Genomic DNA, 17,786 nt, shown 5'->3' with positions numbered 1-17,786 from the left:
GAGATTCCGCTGGCGCTGGACTCGACGATCCTGCTGGTCGAGGCAATGATGCAGGAGGATGCGCGGGGACAGCTGGACTCGCACTATGCGGTGCGGCTTGTGTATGCGTCCGCGATCAGCAGGTGCGTTCTCAGACACTCCTAAAAAAAAATGTTTCTCTGCCATGCACCTAGGGTGTTGATGTGGGCGGAGAGCAGGTTCGTGACGGGCTTCTGCGACTCGATTCAGAATAGCTACCGTAAGCTTTCGATGCATGAACTAGCAACTGAGCTGGCGATGCCCGCCCGCTTCGTCGAGATGCGCCACCAGGCTACGCACAAGGAGCTGCCGTCGCTGATCCGCCTTAAGGATATCGCGGCCGAGGCGCTGCACTGGCTGTGGGGTTGGTACTGGAGCCGGCTAGACGAGCTTGTCGGTGGCTTACCGGACCAGGTGAGCCCAAGGGAGAATCTGAGGCTGCTGAGAGAAGGTTTGCAGCTCGAGCTGAAGAAGTACCTTAGTGCCAGGCGGGCGGAAGTGAAGAGGGATGCGAAGGGTGTGAAGTGGGGAAGTAGTGAGGCAGGAAAGGAGGCAGGGTTGAGATGTGTGAGGCATTGTCTGGATAGGGCGGAGTATTTGGAGGTGTTGGTCGAGTTGCTTGTGGATGAGCGGGCTGTTATTCCCTCCGATAAGCAGTACGTTTCTCCTATTACGTTTGAAACGCCTCACTCATCTTTCTAGGATGGGCAGCACGATGAAAGGTGCGTTCCTTCTGTGGGATGAATTGCTGCGCCGTTTGGCATCGCACCAATGGAATTTCCTCCGTATCCTCTGCCGACACATGGTCGATCTGATGAATATGCCTGCTACCCTCAGTGCTACTGCCGAGCCAATAAGAGAGGCTATGCATGAGTGGGTTGTTCATATCCTGACGGCAAAGGAATGGGTACAGCCACGGAGAAGAGTTGAGAGCATGCTACTAGAGGACATCATGGGCCAGTGCTTCACATTTCCGTCTTCTTGGAGCCACAAACTTGCCGAATCGACCATAAAGGATAGGGATGAGCTTTTCCAAGCAACCTGGCGGCCAGTGTTACGGGCATCACTCACAGATCTCGTGGATGATGACACACAGCAGCTAGAGAACAGTCCCACAGAGGAAGAGTCTCCAATTTCTGGCCTGCCTGGAGATAACAACAAACAGTGGGCACTCCGCAACGGGTCCCAGTCACCCCAAATCCGTGCAATCAGCAGATTCCGAGGGCGCGTCGACTCAGACTCAGACATGGACTCGGATTCAGATGTTAAAATGACCCTACCATCTCCAAGGTCAGCCCCCGTAATCAATTTCAAAATACATACTTACCACCGCCACAGCTCTGTCATGAAAAAGTTCCGCAAGCGCTACAAACTACATCCGAAGACCCAACCGATGAGTGAACTTCCGCACCTTGCTCCACCCGGTTGGAAGAAGTGGAGGGGGAGATGGAAACGTCAGGCTATTGGTCTGGTGCCGACAGACTCAGATTGCGATGGCTGAGGGAGTGTAAGTGATTCGATTTATGACTGTTTGGCATGGAAACTGGCACCTGCTGGTGTGCAAGTTTCCAACTTTGTAAGAGTACAACCTTGCCTCGTGTGTGCATGTTTAGACGATCCTGATGAGCATGATTTGGCCTTTCCAACTATTTAGGTGGAAGAGGGAATTGCACGCTAATGGGGTATAGAGATGGAAAATGAGTGCCGGATCGACTCTAGTATGTACGTCATTTGGTCATGTAATTAATTATGGTGGACTACTAGAGTGGTGATCTCTGGCACCAATGGGTGTACGGTCGAAGTATAGTTTGGTAAAGGGGAAACTGACGCTTTCTCTAGACTGAGTAAGTCTCGTGCCTTGTGGTGAGAAACATGTTACTCCCAGATCATACAGCTTCCACTCACTCTGAGAACTACAGGGCGACCGGAGCAGGGTCTAAAGTAATTAAGCCCTCAAAAATAATAACCAAGCTATCAGCTTGCTGTTTAGATACCCTAGCAGTTATGCCCGTTCAACTCAGTGCTAATCAGTCTCTCATTGATATTCCTTATTTCTCCCTCTCAAATACTCTGCATATTCTCGTGCCTCGATTCCGTTTTCTCCTCCAACCTCTTCTTAAGCTAATAGCCTCCCCTCTCCCTAACCTCAACCACTTCCTGACCCCACAAGCAAAATCGGACAGTTGGGGTTGTAGACCCGGATAATCCGCAGGGTTTCCTTGATCGTCACGGAATGCTTATAAAGAAAGTTAAAAACTAAAGACGAAAGAATATTGTCTTAGAATAGGTCATACCTCATTAGCGGTTTCTTGAACTACCCTTAACTCATCCCCATCACCAGTATGGACCATATGAGTCCGCCATACCGACAACGTCGTAGGGAAAAGCGCCAGTGGGCAAAAGATGGGGACAACAGAATATTTCTCTTAAATCTCAGTGTCAAAAATAAGCACTACTATACGGGCACTTTCTGTCCGCTTACCGTCCGCAGCGTCCTCAGAAACCCGGAAGTAGTAGTTGTTTCCGCGCAGAATTCCATCAGGATTAACCCGAGCACGCTCACCCGCCCTTGTTTCCGTTAAGAAACCCTCCCATTATTGTTAGCAACAATAGCGCACGCAATTCGTGCAGTTTCGTGGTGGATACCGCCTTGAGGGTGATCCAAAGCCGAAAGTACCATCAAGATGTTGCCCGTTTCGCTATAGCCCGGATGACACAGATAGACTCCGTGGTTAAGGCCTGTTGGGAGATTCTGCCCGCCATCTTCGTGGGAAGGTATTCTGTTGCGAACGTGGTCGAAGAGTGTCACAAGACATATATCTGATTGATAACCATACGGAGGGCTAGTCAGTGTAGCGGTGCCAGTTGCAGGCAAAAGTGATGTTGCTGTTGCAATAGTGCTCCGTCCGGGCATTAAAGAGGCGAAAACAAAAGCCAAATTCCATTAGGCTGGTTTTGTCCTTTATTGAAATTTATAAGTTACTTTATACAGCAATATAGGAGACTAAGCATCCGAGTAGAACATCCACAGAAAACCGACCCTGAAATTATGTGTAAGGCCACTACAGGCTTTACTCTCGGCTATTGTGAAGATGAGGATAGCCAACCACAGCCGAGAGATCCATACGGATATTCAAGGAGTTGGAACTTCAATGGCAGACTCTACCCTGCGCCGGCCTTGTGCCTCCAAGCTCTGTAGAGTCTGCCATTGAGTTCCAACTCCTTTAACACCCATATGGATCCATGGGCTGTGGTTGACTATCTTTACCTTCACAATAGCCGAGAGTAAAGCCTGTGGTAGCCTTGCATATAATTTTAAAGGTCGGTTTTCTATAGATATTCTGCTCGGATGCTTAGTCTTCTATATTATTGCATAAAGCAACTTACAAATTTCGATAAAGGACAAAACTAGCCTGATAGAGTTTGACATTCGTTTTTGCCTCTTTAATGCCCAGACGGAGCACTAAATGACCAATGATAGCCTTTCTGATGCTCTTTGACTCGTCAGCTTCATACCACTTCTTGCATTGGGATTAGTCCACCGCCTCGTACCTTTCACTTGATGCACTGGAAATGGCTTTAAAAAGGGAACTCGGAAGAGAAGACAAAAATATGACCCGAAAGTGTTGATATTAGAAAGGACAGAAAGTGGAGGATTTCGTACGTCTTTAACGTCAGGCTTCTGAAGGTCTAGTTACACGACTATCTTGCTTCCTAAGGATTAAGTGTTACAAATGGAAACACAACCTGCAAGTAGCCAGGAGGAAAAAGAGCGTTCGGGGTACGAAGAGATATCTTCCAACCAGTTCCACGCCTCGCCACGCTGTGTAATGGAGTGCGGGATCTAGTTGGTGCGACATTCTGCTAGCTCGAATCAAGAAGTGAAGATGAGTGTTGGCGATGTCAAGTACGGTGATGATAATTGCATAGGATTAAGTGGCCGAGTCGTATGCTGGCGCTATGCAGTTATAGGAAACTGGAGTTGTCTATGGTATTGGCATGCTAGAAACCGTGCCTATTATTCTTGTGATAAGTGATACACGCGTTTTGTGGTATCCCTTTGTGATAACGTAGGTAACGGGGTTTTGACCGGTCCGCCGACAAACAACTAGTAAAACTTTAAATCGGTCATAACTCAGGGACCGGTCAGAACCCCGTTACCTCGTGCAACGAAGCGAAAGCTACAGGCGGGTAAGAGACAAGGAACGCGAAATCAGCAACTCAGCACCAAACGCACCAGACTACGCCCAGCCAAGCCGCGCCGCAATTCTTCTTCCTCCTTCTCGCCTCGTTACACTGAAGGTGTTCACGTCAGAGTTTCCGCTTGATCGGCCAGATGGCCAGCGCGGTTGTCGTGAGAGAGAAACCGTACGAGCCTGTCACTGATATACCTCGTTCGGGAGTAGAGGACCAAGTCCACACCTGCAGTTACTTGAGATGGTAAACCTTAACCTGTAAATCTGTTGGATTCTGGATATTTTGACATGCCGATCTCTTTAAACCCGCGAAAACCCCGTGAGAAAACGCCGTCCCATGCAAGATGTGCACTAAATCTTCCATGTCGGGGTATAATCATCTTTAAAGCCGCCTCTCCATCTACGCAGCCCAGGTAATTCTGTCCTCTCTCCCGCCTAATCTCTGATTCCCTGATTCCCTCTGATTCCGCTCCACCACATCAGCCCCGCTCCAGCTCTTCAACCACAAGCAAACCTTCCACCCCCCCTGAATCAATCCTGAGCTCCCTCCTCCAATCTCCCCAATTCCCCCAGTTCCCCCTCTCCTCTCCCCTTCCCCCTAAGGCAAACAATCCGGATCCGGCTGCCAAAGCACCAAATCCCGATCCGCACTGACCACGAGATTCATCCTTTGATTATACCCCACCACCGCCGCGCGGCCCTGGCCCGGCAGCTCCGCAACCGGATGCGCGACCCCATCCGCGCCGGCCGCCTTACCGACATCCCAGACCAACAGCCCGTCCTCCCCGCTGCCCCCAACCACGAACTGCCCATCCGGCGCGACGCACACGTCGCCCTGGCCCGCGGCCGGCGACGCCGGAGGCAGAGACGCGGCGGGGTTGTGCGAAGGGTTGCCGTGGGAGTGGGAACGGGAGGACGGGGGAGGGGTACCGGGAGGGCGCCGGCCGCTGGGACCGGCTTTGCGGTAGAGAAAGTGCGTCAGGTCGCCGGTGAAGGCGTCGAGGACGAAGTGGCCGATACCGGTTGTGCCGAGGAGAAGGGCTTTGCCGTCGTTGGTGAATTCGAGCTTGCTCCATCCTGCCGCTCCCCCTGCCCCCGCTCCACCACCACCGCCTCCTCCCGCTGCCCCTCCTGCCCCGCCGCCATTGTTGTTGGCGGAGCTGGAGCCGGAGCGTAGGTACCGCGCTTCGTGGCCCTGTAGGTCGAAGGAGGCGAAGGGGGGTTTGTCGTACATGCGCAGGTCATACAGCAGGATGGAGTGGGTGGGTGGGGAGGCGATGGCGATGACGGTGGCCGAGGGGTCGTAGGTCGCGAGGTAGGGCGCGTGTAGCTTGAGTTGCCCTTGGCAGTGGTTGGAGGCGAGGTTCCAGAGCCGCACGGTGTTGTCGCGCGAGCAGGAGAGGAAGGTGTCGGAGGAGGGGCAGAGCGCGATCGAGGTTACGGTGTCGGTGTGGCCGCGGAAGTAGCGGATGTAGGAATTGTCGTGCGTGGAGAGGAAGCGAATTGTGTCTGTGAGAGGGGGTTAGGATGGTGTTAGGATGGGGTTAGGGGCCACTGGAGAGGGAGTGGTGAAATGCAGATGTCTTACCGTCGACTTTCGTGCTGGCGTAGATGATGCTCTGTGCGTGGTGCGAGAAGCGCGCGAGATGCACGCCATACTTCTGGCTCTTCAGCTCTTTGGCATGCTTTCCCTCCTTGCAGTTATAGATCTGGAGGGTGTCATCGTCGCGGGCTACGATGGCGAGTTCGCCTGTGTCGTCAAAGTCGAGAGACGTTACCGAGGTCTTGGAATCATCGGGTCTGAAGCGCTGGACAAAATGGCAAGGTCAATCAAGATGTCCCAAAGAGCCGAGGTGTATAAGAAGAATGCTTACTCTCGCAGGACGGAAGCTTGCAATTACATCGCCAACTTTCTGGGTTGGAGGTGCACTGTTGGTGGAGGGGGTTGCTAAGCCAGCGGCCATTGTCGGTTTACCAGAGGCGCTACCTCGGTGCGAGCATGTCGAGAATAGAGCACGTTACAGTTAGTATCGCACTGCGTATAGGGCTAATGTGTATGTATCGCGTTGCTGTAGCGGTTGTTGGTGGTTGATACAAGAGTGTGGAAAGGCTTGTTCCGCTTTGCTTCAAAATTCGACCGACATTCTGCCATCCGGGTACTCCGGTTTCGGCAGTCCTCGGTACTAAATTGTTCCTCAATCACCACCAGCTGTTGATAATCCCCAGTAAGCCTGTCAGATTGCTCCCTTTCGCTATATAATCCACTCTGCGCGCCACTTCGAACGTCCATAAGCAACTGTTCGCCCTCAGCCGCACGCCTATCGACCACGAAACAACAATTCCCGCCTTGGGTAGGGGGAAAGGAAGCCATGTCGACAACACTGGGGTATGCGCCACACATTCGGAGAGCCCGGGGATGTGGAAGAAGACATTGGGCTGATTAAGGCTACATAGGGCGTTCATTGCTGGGGGTGTTGCGGCTTGCGGAGCGGTCACAGTAACCCACGGCTTTGAGACCATCAAGATTCGGTGTGCATCTCTGCTGTGCTACCCATCGCCCATACGCTGACGCTGTTACAGATTGCAGCTTCAGGGGGAGCTGCAGTCAAAGAAAGAAGTGGTGCGGCAATATAAAGGCGTGTTTCACGGCGTTGCAGTGGTTCTCAAAAATGAGGGCCCAAAGGGACTGTTAAGAGGGCTGAGCTGCGCTGTGAGTTGGTCTTTGTAGGGGAGGGATGTTCAGCGCATCTTGGGGCTTGCTGACAAGGCGTCCCTGGTGCGTACAGTATATCTACCAGATGACTCTCAATGGATGCCGGTTAGGCTTCTACGAGCCCATCCGGAAAACCGTTACTACCGCGATCTTCAAGGACCCTAACGTTCAGTCCTTTGGTGTTAATATCTTCTCGGGCGCGACGTCTGGCATCCTCGGCGCGGCAGCTGGATCACCATTCTTCCTTGTGAAAACCAGACTGCAATCATACTCACCCTTCCTCCCTGTAGGCACACAGCATCATTACAAGAACGCGTGGGACGGGCTACGGACCATCTACACCCAAGAAGGAATAAAGGGTTTGTATCGAGGAGTAGGGCCTGCCATGGTCCGGACAGGTTTCGGCAGCTCCGTCCAGCTACCCACATATTTCTTCGCGAAGCGGCGGTTGGTAAAGCACCTGGGGATGGAAGAAGGCGCACCATTGCATCTTGCCAGCAGCACGGCGAGCGGGTTTGTAGTCTGCGTCGTCATGCACCCGCCGGACACGGTCATGTCGCGCATGTATAATCAGACGGGCAACCTCTACAACAGCGCTTTCGATTGCCTGTACCGCACCGTCAAGACTGAGGGCATCCTAGCTGTGTATAAGGGCTTCTTCGCCCATCTCGCCCGGATATTACCACACACGGTACGGGACGTGATAACTCTCCGCTGGAACTCGCGCGCTGACATGTGACAGGTCTTGACGCTCAGTCTGGCAGAACAGACGAACAAAGTTATGCGGAGGATAGAAGACCGGCTGCTGTCCCAGTCGCTAAGAGAGAAAGTGTAATATAGAGCATCGGTTAGGTGGTGGGTGAAATGATCTACTTCTCGCATAATATGTATGTACCTTACTATTTAGACTAGTTGGTAGACGGAAAGTGACGGATGGTCTCTTGGGTATTTCCGCTTTGTCGCTTTTTCGCGGTCGCATTTCGCTGTCGCATCTTGCTGTCGCATTTCGCACTTCGCAGTTCGGTCAGGCATTTTCAGGCGTGGAAGTGTTCGGAATAGTATAGCATCAACCACTTGATTCGAGGAATCATGTGCTGGCGTGTCCACCTCATCATATCCATCTCCTCGGGACTCGGTCCAGCAGACCGCCCCGAGCAGTAAAAGTACATGAGTAGCGGAAGTGTAATAATAGCCCAATTTACCTGGAGTGGTTGTGCAATTCTTGGCTGAGGAGCTTGGGAAGCGAAGCTGACTGCCCTGTCCTATGGATGGATATATGATATATGGCACGTGCAGCACAACACACAACTGTCCTCGGATCGCAACCTTGTTAGCTCGACGTCGGAGTCATGGTATTTCCTGTTGGACATTGGCAGTCCTTGGCAGGAATCCGGGTAAGGGTTCTGTTGCAACTCGGGATCCACTCTGTCCGAGCAAATTCGCAGGTACGCGGCAGCGGCATTTTCGGTGATGCTCCATGCAGCGTAACACGACAGGCACCTGGTTTGGAGCTCTAACAAGTTCCAGCATTCTTTGCATGGCGGCCGCATCCGGTCGTAAAAGTCGCAGCCAATGATGCGTGCAGGAGACATTGGTGTTGGTTCCTGTCAGATCGTGCTCGTTCGTTTTCTTCTGAAGGGGAAGGAAACCTGAATCAGAAAAGAAAATGCCTAATGCGAGTAGAACCCTTGCGAATTTCGGAGGCGAGGAGGATTGGAGGCTTGAAGCAAGGGAAAGGGCAGGGAGTAGCCTGTGAGGCAAGATGATGCTGGAGAGTGATGACTGACAGAAGAGCGGCAGAAGGTATTCCTCCACCACTCAGAACCTGGCTGTGATGCTTCGCGGGCTGGGCCGGAGACACAACAGACGATGCGTGGTTGTAATGACATACTTTGTATCACGATCAACACGTCCTGATCAAGCCATCCTGATCAACCCCTTTTTGGAGCAAGATGGTGACATGCTGGGTTTCGGAAATATTAGTGAATGTCACCAATATCGGGATAACCAGGTAGAATTTTGGTATTGGGGAGGGAGTATATTTGACCCAAGAGGCACTTCATCTATACCCTTTAGGGAACTCGTCCCCATCAATATCTTCTTATTCATCTACACGTGACTACTAATACAATGAAAACTACCGGTATTACCATACAATTGGCAGAACCTCCATGGTAGTAAGGAGGTTGCCGCATTAGCAACAGGTGTCTCCCTGGAGAAAAGACCCACTCTTTTGGCAGCCTCTCCCCGCGCGGCTCCAAGCCGATCCCCAGATTCGGTGGGTTCCAGCCCGTGCCCAGCGCTATGTACTCCAACTATTTCATGTTGGAACCAGCAGCCAGCCAGTCAACGAGCAGCTACATAAACGAAGCCACGGCACGCCGTGTATCATCCAGCATCATGAGGCCATCGTTACGTCAGCATTTCCATTTTCGCCGACAGCAGCTGAGTGTTGGTGCTAGCACAGGCAAAGCTAGGCGAAGTAAGCGGGTGAACGGATGGCAGTGGTAGCAGCAGGCATGAAAAGTTTTTCTCGCTCACGACACGTACATGTAGGTTGCGTCGGGGGCAGGGCAAGGCGAAGGCAAAGGCAGGACAGAGGCAAGACACGGCAGGATGACGAGACAGATGCTGTATGCGATCGATCGAGCCCTGATAGAAAAGTAGCAGGTAGTTTTGTTGGCATGAGATGCGACAGCAGAATGTCGTGTTCTCGACGTGTGCGACATTTTTTTATTGTCGGCAGTCCGAGCAGTCTCATCCAAGGAATTAAATTTTTTTTTTGGTCATTTTCAAATTTTTTTTTCGTCTCATCCTCTCAATTCCAGGGTCCCCCCTTTTTAATCATCGGCGGGGCTGGGCCTAGCTACCACGCCTCATAGACCGGCCGCGTCCTGAGCGGCTCTGGCGGTGTTCTCACTGGAATTGGACGGTGTTTCCTGGATCAAAGCACGGCGGCTGATCAAAACTGGAGCCCGCCCGGCATTCTTAGGCCAGTACGGGTTAGTAATGCGCTTCCTAATGATGCAGATCGGCGCCTTTCCCCACGAGGCTGAACGGTGGGGCCAAAACGGTGGGGCCAAACATCAGCCCGTTTCGCGAACGAAAAGAGTCGCAGGGGGGCCGGGCTCGCTACTAGATGCCGCATCGGGAATGCGGCCGGACGCCTTCTGTTTTCCACGTGGCTGTTGGTGGAGGAGGTAAAGGAGAAAATCTTTGAGCAAAAATTTCCCTGCGTTATGAGCGGGTGGACTACAAATCTTTCGGGGCTTTTGGCATAATTTTTTCGACCGTAGTCTCGCATACCTCAGCAGCGGGTACAAGATACGGGGTGGAGCAGACAGCAGACGGTGGGAATTGCCCAGCAGGCGGTTTGGCGGTGTTGGCGGCGTTGGCAGCGTTGGCGGTGTTTGGTAGCAGACTCACGGGGCAGAAGTCGCACGGAACATCGGGTGGCGCGTGTTTCTGCTCCAATTGAATTCGGGGCTCGAGGGCTCTTAGTGGGCTCTTGTTGGCCATCCCTGCGCCGTGCTCGTCATCTGACATCTGGGCACGACTGGGCAGCCCCAGACTGCACAAGCTGCCCAGGTTCTCCGCCTTTTCCGAAATGCCGGGTTCAGGCCTGGGGGAGGAGGAGGATGCGACGCGGCGACCACAGCGACAGTGCGCCAAAGGTAACGGTATCGTATTATTNCATGTCCCACCCGGCCGTTCTTCTCCTCTCCCACAGCCCGTCTCCCCGTTACCCAGAGAACCCTCCCCTCAACCTGTTCTCCTGGACACCCAATGCAGCAGCAGACCTCGTGATGCCTCGCCCAGGCACAGCCATTGCACGCTTTTATCCTTGCACACCACCGTCTTAGTGATACACCGGTATTGCTCACCGCGCTCGACACTCAACACCATACTCAACGTCACCCTTTCATATACGCTCTGTCCTCGCGATCCGAGGAGATATTACACAGCACATCCTCATTCCTGGCCGACCAAACGCAGCATCTTGGCACTCGTCGCTCGATAAACTGCACGCCGGCAATGCTCACGCATCCACGCATCTACCACCCCGACAAACGGCGAAGAAAATGGGCCGACCCTTCGACCGTCTCGCGTCTCTGATCCCGCCATCCATCAGCATGTCTTCGCCGCTGCGCCGGTCCCCAACTCCCTCCTCCACCTCCCCCTCTATCCCTACCTCAGCTTCAAACCCACCCCTTACCACCACCACATCAACAGCAACCACAACGACAGCCGCACCAACAATCCCAAAAACCGCCCTCTTCACCTTCCGCCCTGCACCATCAAGCCCGCCCCTAACCTTCCCCTTCCGCCCCTCGCCCTCGTCCTCATCCACCGCAACCCACGACCCAATAACACCCCTCAAGCGCCCGCGCCCCCTCACCGACATCGACGGCGAACTCTCCACCCTGGGCAAAAAAAAGCGCCGCCTCCGCCTCTTCCTCATCACCTCCCGCCTCTCGCGCCCCTTCTCCCTCCCCGCCTCCAACATCGTCGACAGAGGCAGCTCCAAGATCGCCGTGTGGGCGAAGCAGAAGAGCAGCCTGGGCCGCCACCTGCTGCGCAAAGCCGCGATCCTGAACCGCGTCCGGCGGCGCGCGGCCGCCGCCGCAGCCGCAGGGGGCGGGGTCGCGCCGCAGGGGGAGAACGAGAGAAGGCAGCTGGAGATTGCGCGCGCGGCGTTTGCGGACGCCGCGCACGAGATGCACACGCGGCCGGTGCTGCAGCGGCCGCCGCCGTTCCCGCCGACGGCCGCGGTGCGCGAGGGGCGGTATTTTGCGCTGAGCGGGTGTGTCGGTGCGGGTGCGGGTGCGGGTGCGAGTGCGTATCCGGCCTCGAGGTATCCGGGTATCAGCGCCAATCCGGGTTCCGGCGCGAATGCGAATGCGACTGCGACTGCGACTGGTGGGAGCAGGCCCTGGAGCGGCCCGCCCAGCTCCCCTTACAGCTACCCCTGCCCCCCTCCGCCGCCCGCACCGCCGTCCGCCGCCCCGCCCGTCTGCCTCCCGCGCCGCAACTACCTCCCGCTCCCGCCCTCCCCGCTCGGCATCTCCAACTACGACGCCCTTGACCTCGAAGACGAAGTCCGCTCCCCCTATGATGATGACGACGACGACCCCTCCTCCTCGGACGCTGAGATGCTGGGCTCGCCCTGCAGCACCTCTGCGTCGTATTCCAGCACCGTCGAGACGAGCAGCGATGCGGCGAGGACGCCGCCGTTCCCCGTGCAGTATTATTCCGATTTTAGTGTTCTGGATCCCGAGGAGGCGGTTGTGGGGGATTACGATGGGGTGGATGGGCCGGAAGGGGTTGAGCCGATTTGGCCGGGGGACAGGCTGGGTGGGGAGGTGAGGAAGTTTGGGGGGGTGGGGACGGAGGAAGAGGAGGAGGTTTTAGTGTTTAAGTTTTATTGAGGGGAGGATGGGAGAGGCCTAAGAGAGACTAAGATGCTGAAAGACTGGGAGACTGAGACTGAGACTGATTGTGATTTTGCGATTTTGCGCACCGGAGCTAAGGAAAGGGAAAGGACGGAGTGACATGATTACTGCAACTATTGGACTGATAGCGATTACAGCGACTCTAACTGGGAAACGGACGCACGGACATATTTCGCGAGCTGCATTGGGCCGGGGTTTTTGGTTCTTCCCCTAGGGTCTTTGGGCGGCATGGTGCATTTTCCCGTGCTGCTTCTATCGTTTTATCCAAATAATGGGAATGGCCATTGTGCTTCAAGCGGATTATTGGGTTTAATTCCCGCATTTCGGCTTTGAGCGTTTCTGCTGGAGTTGGGTCTGGGGATTGAGAGTTGTGGCACGAGAGATGGAGATGTTTTGGATGAGGAGTAAGAATACACAGGAACGAGAATGTACGCTTTTCAGGGCGAGATTTCGATCAAGGGAAATAATGACTTGTGATGTCTTTTGAATTTATGAGATTTTAAGTGCTGCTGCTGTGATGCGGTGCCATGGGTTAGTCCCAGCCACTGGTAGACGGTTCCAGAGCTACAATTGACTAAGAATTGGCAGTCGAGCCAACGCTCCCCGCGCAAGAGGAGTGGAGCGGGCGTTGCTGGGTTGGCTTTTATGAGTGCTAGTGGTGTTGGATACAGGATCATCTGAGATAAACTTAGGGAAATGGATGCAGGGTACGGGAAGAAGTTCTCCTGTCGATGCTGTGCGGTGTGTGGAGGCTATAGTCGTGCTAGTCCCTGTGGGAGCTTCTGTGCACGGTCGACGGCTATGTCGCACATTGCCTAATGCGTCACATTAGTTGAGAATGGTGTGTGTAGCAGATATTGGAAGTGAAGTTCAATTATGAACTCGGCGGATAATACATGAANTACAAGACAGGGATGTGACTGAGGACAAGGTGAAATAAAATGGGAATAATGCATAGGAAAAGTTAATAGAGGGACAGAAGCAGCTACAAGGAACTAGGAAAGGGGTTAGGGCCGGGAGAAAGGCGTACCTGGATAGCTTCGGCCCGCTCGGCAGCGATGTCATTGCGGGAAATGCGTGAGCGTATATTGGACATGACCTCAGGGCGCGAGCGGCCATTGACAAAGACACTGCCAGGAGAGACATGTTATTAGAAATCGGTGGGAGAATCTGGGAAAATAGGGAAGAGGGATTGGTAAAGATTGACATTCTCTTGCTTTGAAAGTGCTCTTTGGCTGAAGCAAGGGTCATGCGGTGTGCAAGGAGATAAAGAAAGCAATATTGAATGTGGATTGCACTGCTCACACATATCTCAGCCCGGGAAACACCTCCTCATACTCCCGGTTCAACTTCGCTAGAGCTTCGGCCTCTTCCTGTCCACCTTTGTTTAGCTGCGCCTGCTCTGCACGGCTCTGCTCTGAGTCGACTTTCTTCTCGCCTAGGCGTGGATGCGCACACAGGATCTCGGATAGAGTGGTTATGGCGTCTGGAGACGTGGAGGAGGCGAGAGTAGTTAGTTGGGTTTGGATGGCGACGATAAGGGCGGGATAGGAAGAGAATGTGGCGGATTGGAGAAGCGGGGTTGAGAGAGTGTGTAGGGGTGGGGAGGGCTCAAAGAGGAGGTCGAGGACTGCTGTGAGGCTGGAGGCGGGAAGAGAAGGAAGGTCGGAGATTGGGGGGAGAGTAGCCATGGTGGAAAGTAGCAGAAGATAGTGGAAAGTGGTCTTGTAGGATGGTATAGTAACAGGACGGAAGTAGTGGTAGAGTGTTTGTCTTAGTTGTTTGAGAAAGGTCGTAAAGATGAAAGATGGAGATGGCGATGACGATAATAAATGATAGATCACAATGGACGAGTTGGATGCTCAAGGTGACAGATAAGAGAAAGTTGATAGGAATTTGTTCTAACAATTGTCTCCATCGAACGGCGGGTACCGGCCGATGGAGGTTGAAATTGACGCTGCCGACTCCCGCTGTCAGGGAGAATTGACAGAGAGCAAATCCGCAAGTGTCAGAGCTGAATTGGAGAATGGTGTAGTGCGGGTGTGCATTCGTGTGGAGATGGAGGTATCGGAGGTCCGGTCAAGGTCGCAGTAAAGCTGATAAGGTTGGGCGGGATAATATGCAGGTTCACCTAACCCATGCAGGACATAATTTGCTTTTTCCAAATCGCAATTCCCTGGAATTATCCACATCTTGCATTGTCTGCCGGGAGACGGGCCGACCATGACCCAGCGATCCCGCGAGATCTGTAGGAATTGGGTAGTCTAAAGTAGAGGAATGCGACATCCGTTGGGGAACTGTGAGTGTGGAGACGGTAGGGTAATTACCCTAAATTACCCTAGATATGGCGGACTAAATGTACCAAACCGCCAACCTAAACCCCGCCGAATCAAAATATCGTGATCAAAGCTCCATTCGAGCCACAATTTAAAGCTTCGATTTGAAGCTCCAATTTAAAGCCCGGATTTGATTTGGAGGCCGTAGATATAGAAGCTTTTGATTTGGAAGCTGTTGGCTTGGAGGCTTTCGGCTTGGAAGCTTTTGATATAGCTTTTGTAGTTAGCAATTAAGATTATACTAGTCACGAATCTAGTGTGTATTTGGAATGTAGAGCCTCAATATAGAGCCCTATCCCTTAACCCCAGCGTCCATCTACTGTAGATGGTCCGTGCGGAACACCGGTGCTACCGCTTACATCATCAGCTGCACCAATATTTGTGGGCAATACTGTAGAATTCTCTTTGCTCTTCTTTTTAAATGAGCGAAACACCATTGCATAACTAAAGCGTATGGTCAAGGAAGTCGTCGGGGATATTATAATAAAACTGAACTCAGGCGCTGGTCCGAGTACTGCCACTTCGCCGTGACTATGCCCGTGATCCGCATCTTGGCTGGGTAGGGGACCCTCATGCACACCGTTCACAGCTTTATCCTCCTTCTGAAGAACCACCAACCCCAGATGGCGTGTTACCCTATGCGCTTCGCGACGCGTTATGGCCCACGCTCCATCAGACAGCCTTATAAATTTTAGCAATGAATCTGTTACAGCGCACGTAGTCCAGCAAGGCAGCGGCAATGCGGGGCACAATATATACAATGGTAAGTCATCTATCCTTCCATGCCATGTTCATATCCATGGTTGGGTGCTTCTACTAAGCCGTCTTAGGCCCTGTTACCGTCCTGCACGACCGCCGTCCAAAGCCACCCCCATCCTCGACAGTGCCCTTTTGGCAAGACGACGACTTCATCAACCGGGACAGCCTTGATAAGATACATCAGATATGCGCCAAGCCAGCATCTCGAGCGGCGCTTGTTGGTCTTGGAGGCGTTGGGTAGACTACATACCCTCCAACATAAATAGACAGCCGGCTGACCCCCTGCGTAGAAAGTCCCAGATCGCCATCGAGTACGCCTACCAGGTGCGGGGCGAGTCACCAACAACGTGGGTGTTCTGGGTGCACGCGGGCACGCAGGCGAGGTTCGAGGAGGGCTACCGGAGGATCGCCGAGACGACGAGGATGGACGGCTGGGACAACCCCAAAGCGGATGTTTTGCGGCTCGTCCGCAACTGGTTGTGCGACGAGTCGAACGGGCGGTGGGTAATGGTTGTCGACAACGCTGACGATTCAGCCGTCTTCTTCCCTCCACTCGATGGGACGCAAGCGGCAGGAGTTAGTAGTCCAGGCCGAGCAGTAGAGCTGCTGTCAGACTTCCTACCTCAATCGCCAAATGGGTCCATCCTCATCACCTCTCGCAGCCGAGATGTGGCGCGCAGACTGACAGGACGCGGAGATTGCCTTGTGGAGGTCAAGCCGATGGATAAGTGCGATGCACTCGCCCTTCTCCAGAAGAAGCTCAGCTTTAATGCGAACGAGCACAATGCGATCGAACTGCTACAAGCTCTCGACTACATGCCCCTCGCCATCACACAGGCTGCTGCTTGCATCGAGCAGGGAGCGCCACGCATGACCATCTCACGATACCTAGACGAAGTTCGCAGGAGCGACCACAACCGAGCCCGTCTACTTAACAAGGGCATTCAAGATAATCGCAGGGACGGCAGGGCATCCAACTCTATCATCGCGACTTGGCAGATCTCATTCGAACATATCCGGAGAGAGATGCCTACTGCCGCTCGACTACTCTCGCTGATGAGTCTTTTTGACAGGCAGGGGATTCCAGAGTCGCTTCTCCGGAGTCAATATCAGCGAGACGAGGATGGAGAAGCCGACTTCGAAGAGGATGTTCACACGTTGACGAATTACTCCCTGATTGGGATGAGCGTGGATGGGCACGAATTTGAGATGCATCGGCTAGTGCAGTTCTCAACGAAGAAATGGCTGGAGCTGTATAATGAGCTGGAGGGATGGAGGGAGAGGTATATAAGGCTCATGGATGACAGCTACCCGGTGGGAAAGCACGAGAACTGACCGGTGTGTCAGGCGCTGTTCCCGCACGCTCAAGCAGTGGTAACGTGTCAGCCAGCTGGTGGACAGGTGGTCGAGGCGTGGGCGTCGGTTCTCTTCAAAGCGGCGTGGTATGCAAGCGAGATGGGAAAGTACAAGGAGGCAGAGGAGATGGACCGAGGTGCATTCGAGGCAAGGGAGGCTGCTTTAGGAGCGGAGCATCCCGACACGCTGACGAGCGTGAGCAACTTAGCGTTGGTGCTGCAATTCCAGGGGAAGTACGAGCAGGCTGAGGACATGAACCGACGAGCGCTGGAGGAGAGGGAGAAGGCGCTGGGGAAAGAGCATCCCGACACGCTGACGAGCGTGAGCAACCTAGCGTTGGTGCTGCAATTCCAGGGGAAGTACGAGCAAGCCAAGGACATGAAACGACGAGCGCCTGGAGGGGAGGGAGGAGGCGCTGGGGAAAGAGCATCCCTCCACGCTGACGAGCGTGAGCAACCTAGCGTTGGTGCTGCAATTCCAGGGGAAGTATGAGCAGGCCGAGGACATGAACCGACGAGCGCTAGAGGGGAGCGAGAAGGCGCTGGGGAAAGAGCATCCCTACACGCTGACGAGCGTGAGCAACCTAGCGTCGGTGCTGCAATTCCAGGGGAAGTACGAGCAGGCCAAGGACATGAACCGACGAGCGCTGGAGGGGAGGGAGAAGGCGCTGGGGAAAGAGCATCCCTCCACGCTGACGAGCGTGAGCAACCTAGCGTTGGTGCTGCAATTCCAGGGGAAGTACGAGCAGGCTGAGGACATGAACCGGCGAGCGCTGGAGGGGAGCGAGAAGGCGCTGGGGAAAGAGCATCCCGACACGCTGACGAGCGTAAGCAACCTAGCGTCGGTGCTGCAATTCCAGGGGAAGTATGAGCAGGCCGAGGACATGAACCGACGAGCGCTAGAGGGGTACGAGAAGGCGCTGGGGAAAGAGCATCCCGACACGCTAACGAGCGTG

General features: G+C 53.9%; 9 protein-coding genes across 9 annotated transcripts; 5 read left to right on the top strand and 4 right to left on the bottom strand.

Annotated features, from left to right (window-relative positions):
* The first annotated feature begins 98 nt into the window (after nt 1-98).
* Nucleotides 99-2,015, top strand: K441DRAFT_662017 (uncharacterized protein). Its single transcript, XM_067648980.1, has 5 exons — nt 99-122; nt 198-674; nt 721-1,308; nt 1,357-1,881; nt 1,938-2,015. The coding sequence occupies exons 2-4, from the start codon at nt 250-252 to the stop codon at nt 1,517-1,519; spliced, it is 1,176 nt and encodes a 391-aa protein (XP_067502733.1). The 5' UTR covers nt 99-122; nt 198-249; the 3' UTR covers nt 1,520-1,881; nt 1,938-2,015.
* A 290-nt stretch (nt 2,016-2,305) lies between these two features.
* On the bottom strand, nt 2,306-3,170 carry K441DRAFT_149797 (uncharacterized protein). Its single transcript, XM_067640181.1, has one exon. It carries the CDS (start codon nt 2,930-2,932, stop codon nt 2,597-2,599), a length of 336 nt encoding a protein of 111 aa, XP_067502732.1. The 5' UTR covers nt 2,933-3,170; the 3' UTR covers nt 2,306-2,596.
* Nucleotides 3,171-4,812: 1,642 nt separating this feature from the next.
* Nucleotides 4,813-6,178, bottom strand: K441DRAFT_566716 (WD repeat-containing protein 82; the record flags this gene model as incomplete). Its single annotated transcript, XM_067643759.1, has 3 exons — nt 4,813-5,723; nt 5,803-6,022; nt 6,089-6,178. 3 exons carry the CDS (start codon nt 6,176-6,178, stop codon nt 4,813-4,815), a joined length of 1,221 nt encoding a protein of 406 aa, XP_067502731.1.
* Nucleotides 6,179-6,375: 197 nt separating this feature from the next.
* Nucleotides 6,376-7,976, top strand: K441DRAFT_149738 (mitochondrial carrier). The gene is made up of 5 exons (XM_067640180.1): nt 6,376-6,600; nt 6,669-6,743; nt 6,795-6,924; nt 7,001-7,618; nt 7,670-7,976. Exons 1-5 carry the CDS (start codon nt 6,584-6,586, stop codon nt 7,760-7,762), a joined length of 933 nt encoding a protein of 310 aa, XP_067502730.1. The 5' UTR covers nt 6,376-6,583; the 3' UTR covers nt 7,763-7,976.
* Nucleotides 7,977-9,010: 1,034 nt separating this feature from the next.
* On the bottom strand, nt 9,011-9,678 carry K441DRAFT_662012 (uncharacterized protein). Its single transcript, XM_067648979.1, has 2 exons — nt 9,478-9,678; nt 9,011-9,400 (listed from the first exon to the last, which is right to left on the bottom strand). Exons 1-2 carry the CDS (start codon nt 9,654-9,656, stop codon nt 9,340-9,342), a joined length of 240 nt encoding a protein of 79 aa, XP_067502729.1. The 5' UTR covers nt 9,657-9,678; the 3' UTR covers nt 9,011-9,339.
* Nucleotides 9,679-11,306: 1,628 nt separating this feature from the next.
* On the top strand, nt 11,307-11,702 carry K441DRAFT_466761 (uncharacterized protein; the record flags this gene model as incomplete). The annotated part of the gene is made up of 1 exon (XM_067641820.1): nt 11,307-11,702. A coding segment is annotated over one exon (396 nt), but the record flags the coding sequence as incomplete, so codon positions are not given.
* A 1,430-nt stretch (nt 11,703-13,132) lies between these two features.
* K441DRAFT_678444 (uncharacterized protein) lies at nt 13,133-14,071 on the bottom strand (the record flags this gene model as incomplete). The annotated part of the gene is made up of 3 exons (XM_067651159.1): nt 13,133-13,195; nt 13,411-13,510; nt 13,686-14,071. The coding sequence occupies 3 exons, from the start codon at nt 14,069-14,071 to the stop codon at nt 13,133-13,135; spliced, it is 549 nt and encodes a 182-aa protein (XP_067502727.1).
* A 1,230-nt stretch (nt 14,072-15,301) lies between these two features.
* K441DRAFT_662010 (uncharacterized protein) lies at nt 15,302-17,004 on the top strand. Its single transcript, XM_067648978.1, has 3 exons — nt 15,302-15,479; nt 15,547-15,712; nt 15,766-17,004. The coding sequence occupies exons 1-3, from the start codon at nt 15,374-15,376 to the stop codon at nt 16,808-16,810; spliced, it is 1,317 nt and encodes a 438-aa protein (XP_067502726.1). The 5' UTR covers nt 15,302-15,373; the 3' UTR covers nt 16,811-17,004.
* K441DRAFT_567066 (Kif17 kinesin) lies at nt 16,958-17,738 on the top strand (the record flags this gene model as incomplete). The annotated part of the gene is made up of 2 exons (XM_067643779.1): nt 16,958-17,166; nt 17,285-17,738. Coding segments are annotated over 2 exons (663 nt in total), but the record flags the coding sequence as incomplete, so codon positions are not given.
* Nucleotides 17,739-17,786: the final 48 nt, after the last annotated feature.

The sequence above is a fragment of the Cenococcum geophilum genome (assembly GCF_001692895.1).
Source record: "Cenococcum geophilum 1.58 unplaced genomic scaffold K441scaffold_28, whole genome shotgun sequence".
NCBI classification, from domain to species: domain Eukaryota; kingdom Fungi; phylum Ascomycota; class Dothideomycetes; order Gloniales; family Gloniaceae; genus Cenococcum; species Cenococcum geophilum.
This window is presented reverse-complemented; position numbering and strand designations above follow the sequence as displayed.

Excerpts from the sequence above, each read along its gene's own strand:
- K441DRAFT_662017 (XM_067648980.1), top strand. The coding sequence starts at position 250 with ATGCATGAACTAGCAACTGAGCTGGCGATGCCCGCCCGCTTCGTCGAG. Across the intron at positions 675-720 it reads GTTATTCCCTCCGATAAGCA|GATGGGCAGCACGATGAAAG; the intron begins GTACGTTTCTCC and ends TCATCTTTCTAG. Across the intron at positions 1,309-1,356 it reads ATGACCCTACCATCTCCAAG|CTCTGTCATGAAAAAGTTCC; the intron begins GTCAGCCCCCGT and ends CCACCGCCACAG.
- K441DRAFT_149797 (XM_067640181.1), bottom strand. The coding sequence starts at position 2,932 with ATGCCCGGACGGAGCACTATTGCAACAGCAACATCACTTTTGCCTGCA.
- K441DRAFT_149738 (XM_067640180.1), top strand. Across the intron at positions 6,744-6,794 it reads TTTGAGACCATCAAGATTCG|ATTGCAGCTTCAGGGGGAGC; the intron begins GTGTGCATCTCT and ends ACGCTGTTACAG. Across the intron at positions 7,619-7,669 it reads CCCGGATATTACCACACACG|GTCTTGACGCTCAGTCTGGC; the intron begins GTACGGGACGTG and ends GACATGTGACAG.
- K441DRAFT_662012 (XM_067648979.1), bottom strand. The coding sequence starts at position 9,656 with ATGTCGCACACGTCGAGAACACGACATTCTGCTGTCGCATCTCATGCC. Across the intron at positions 9,401-9,477 it reads GCCCCCGACGCAACCTACAT|CTTTGCCTGTGCTAGCACCA; the intron begins GTACGTGTCGTG and ends TACTTCGCCTAG.
- K441DRAFT_662010 (XM_067648978.1), top strand. The coding sequence starts at position 15,374 with ATGGCCCACGCTCCATCAGACAGCCTTATAAATTTTAGCAATGAATCT. Across the intron at positions 15,480-15,546 it reads GGGGCACAATATATACAATG|GCCCTGTTACCGTCCTGCAC; the intron begins GTAAGTCATCTA and ends AAGCCGTCTTAG. Across the intron at positions 15,713-15,765 it reads GTTGGTCTTGGAGGCGTTGG|AAAGTCCCAGATCGCCATCG; the intron begins GTAGACTACATA and ends CCCCCTGCGTAG.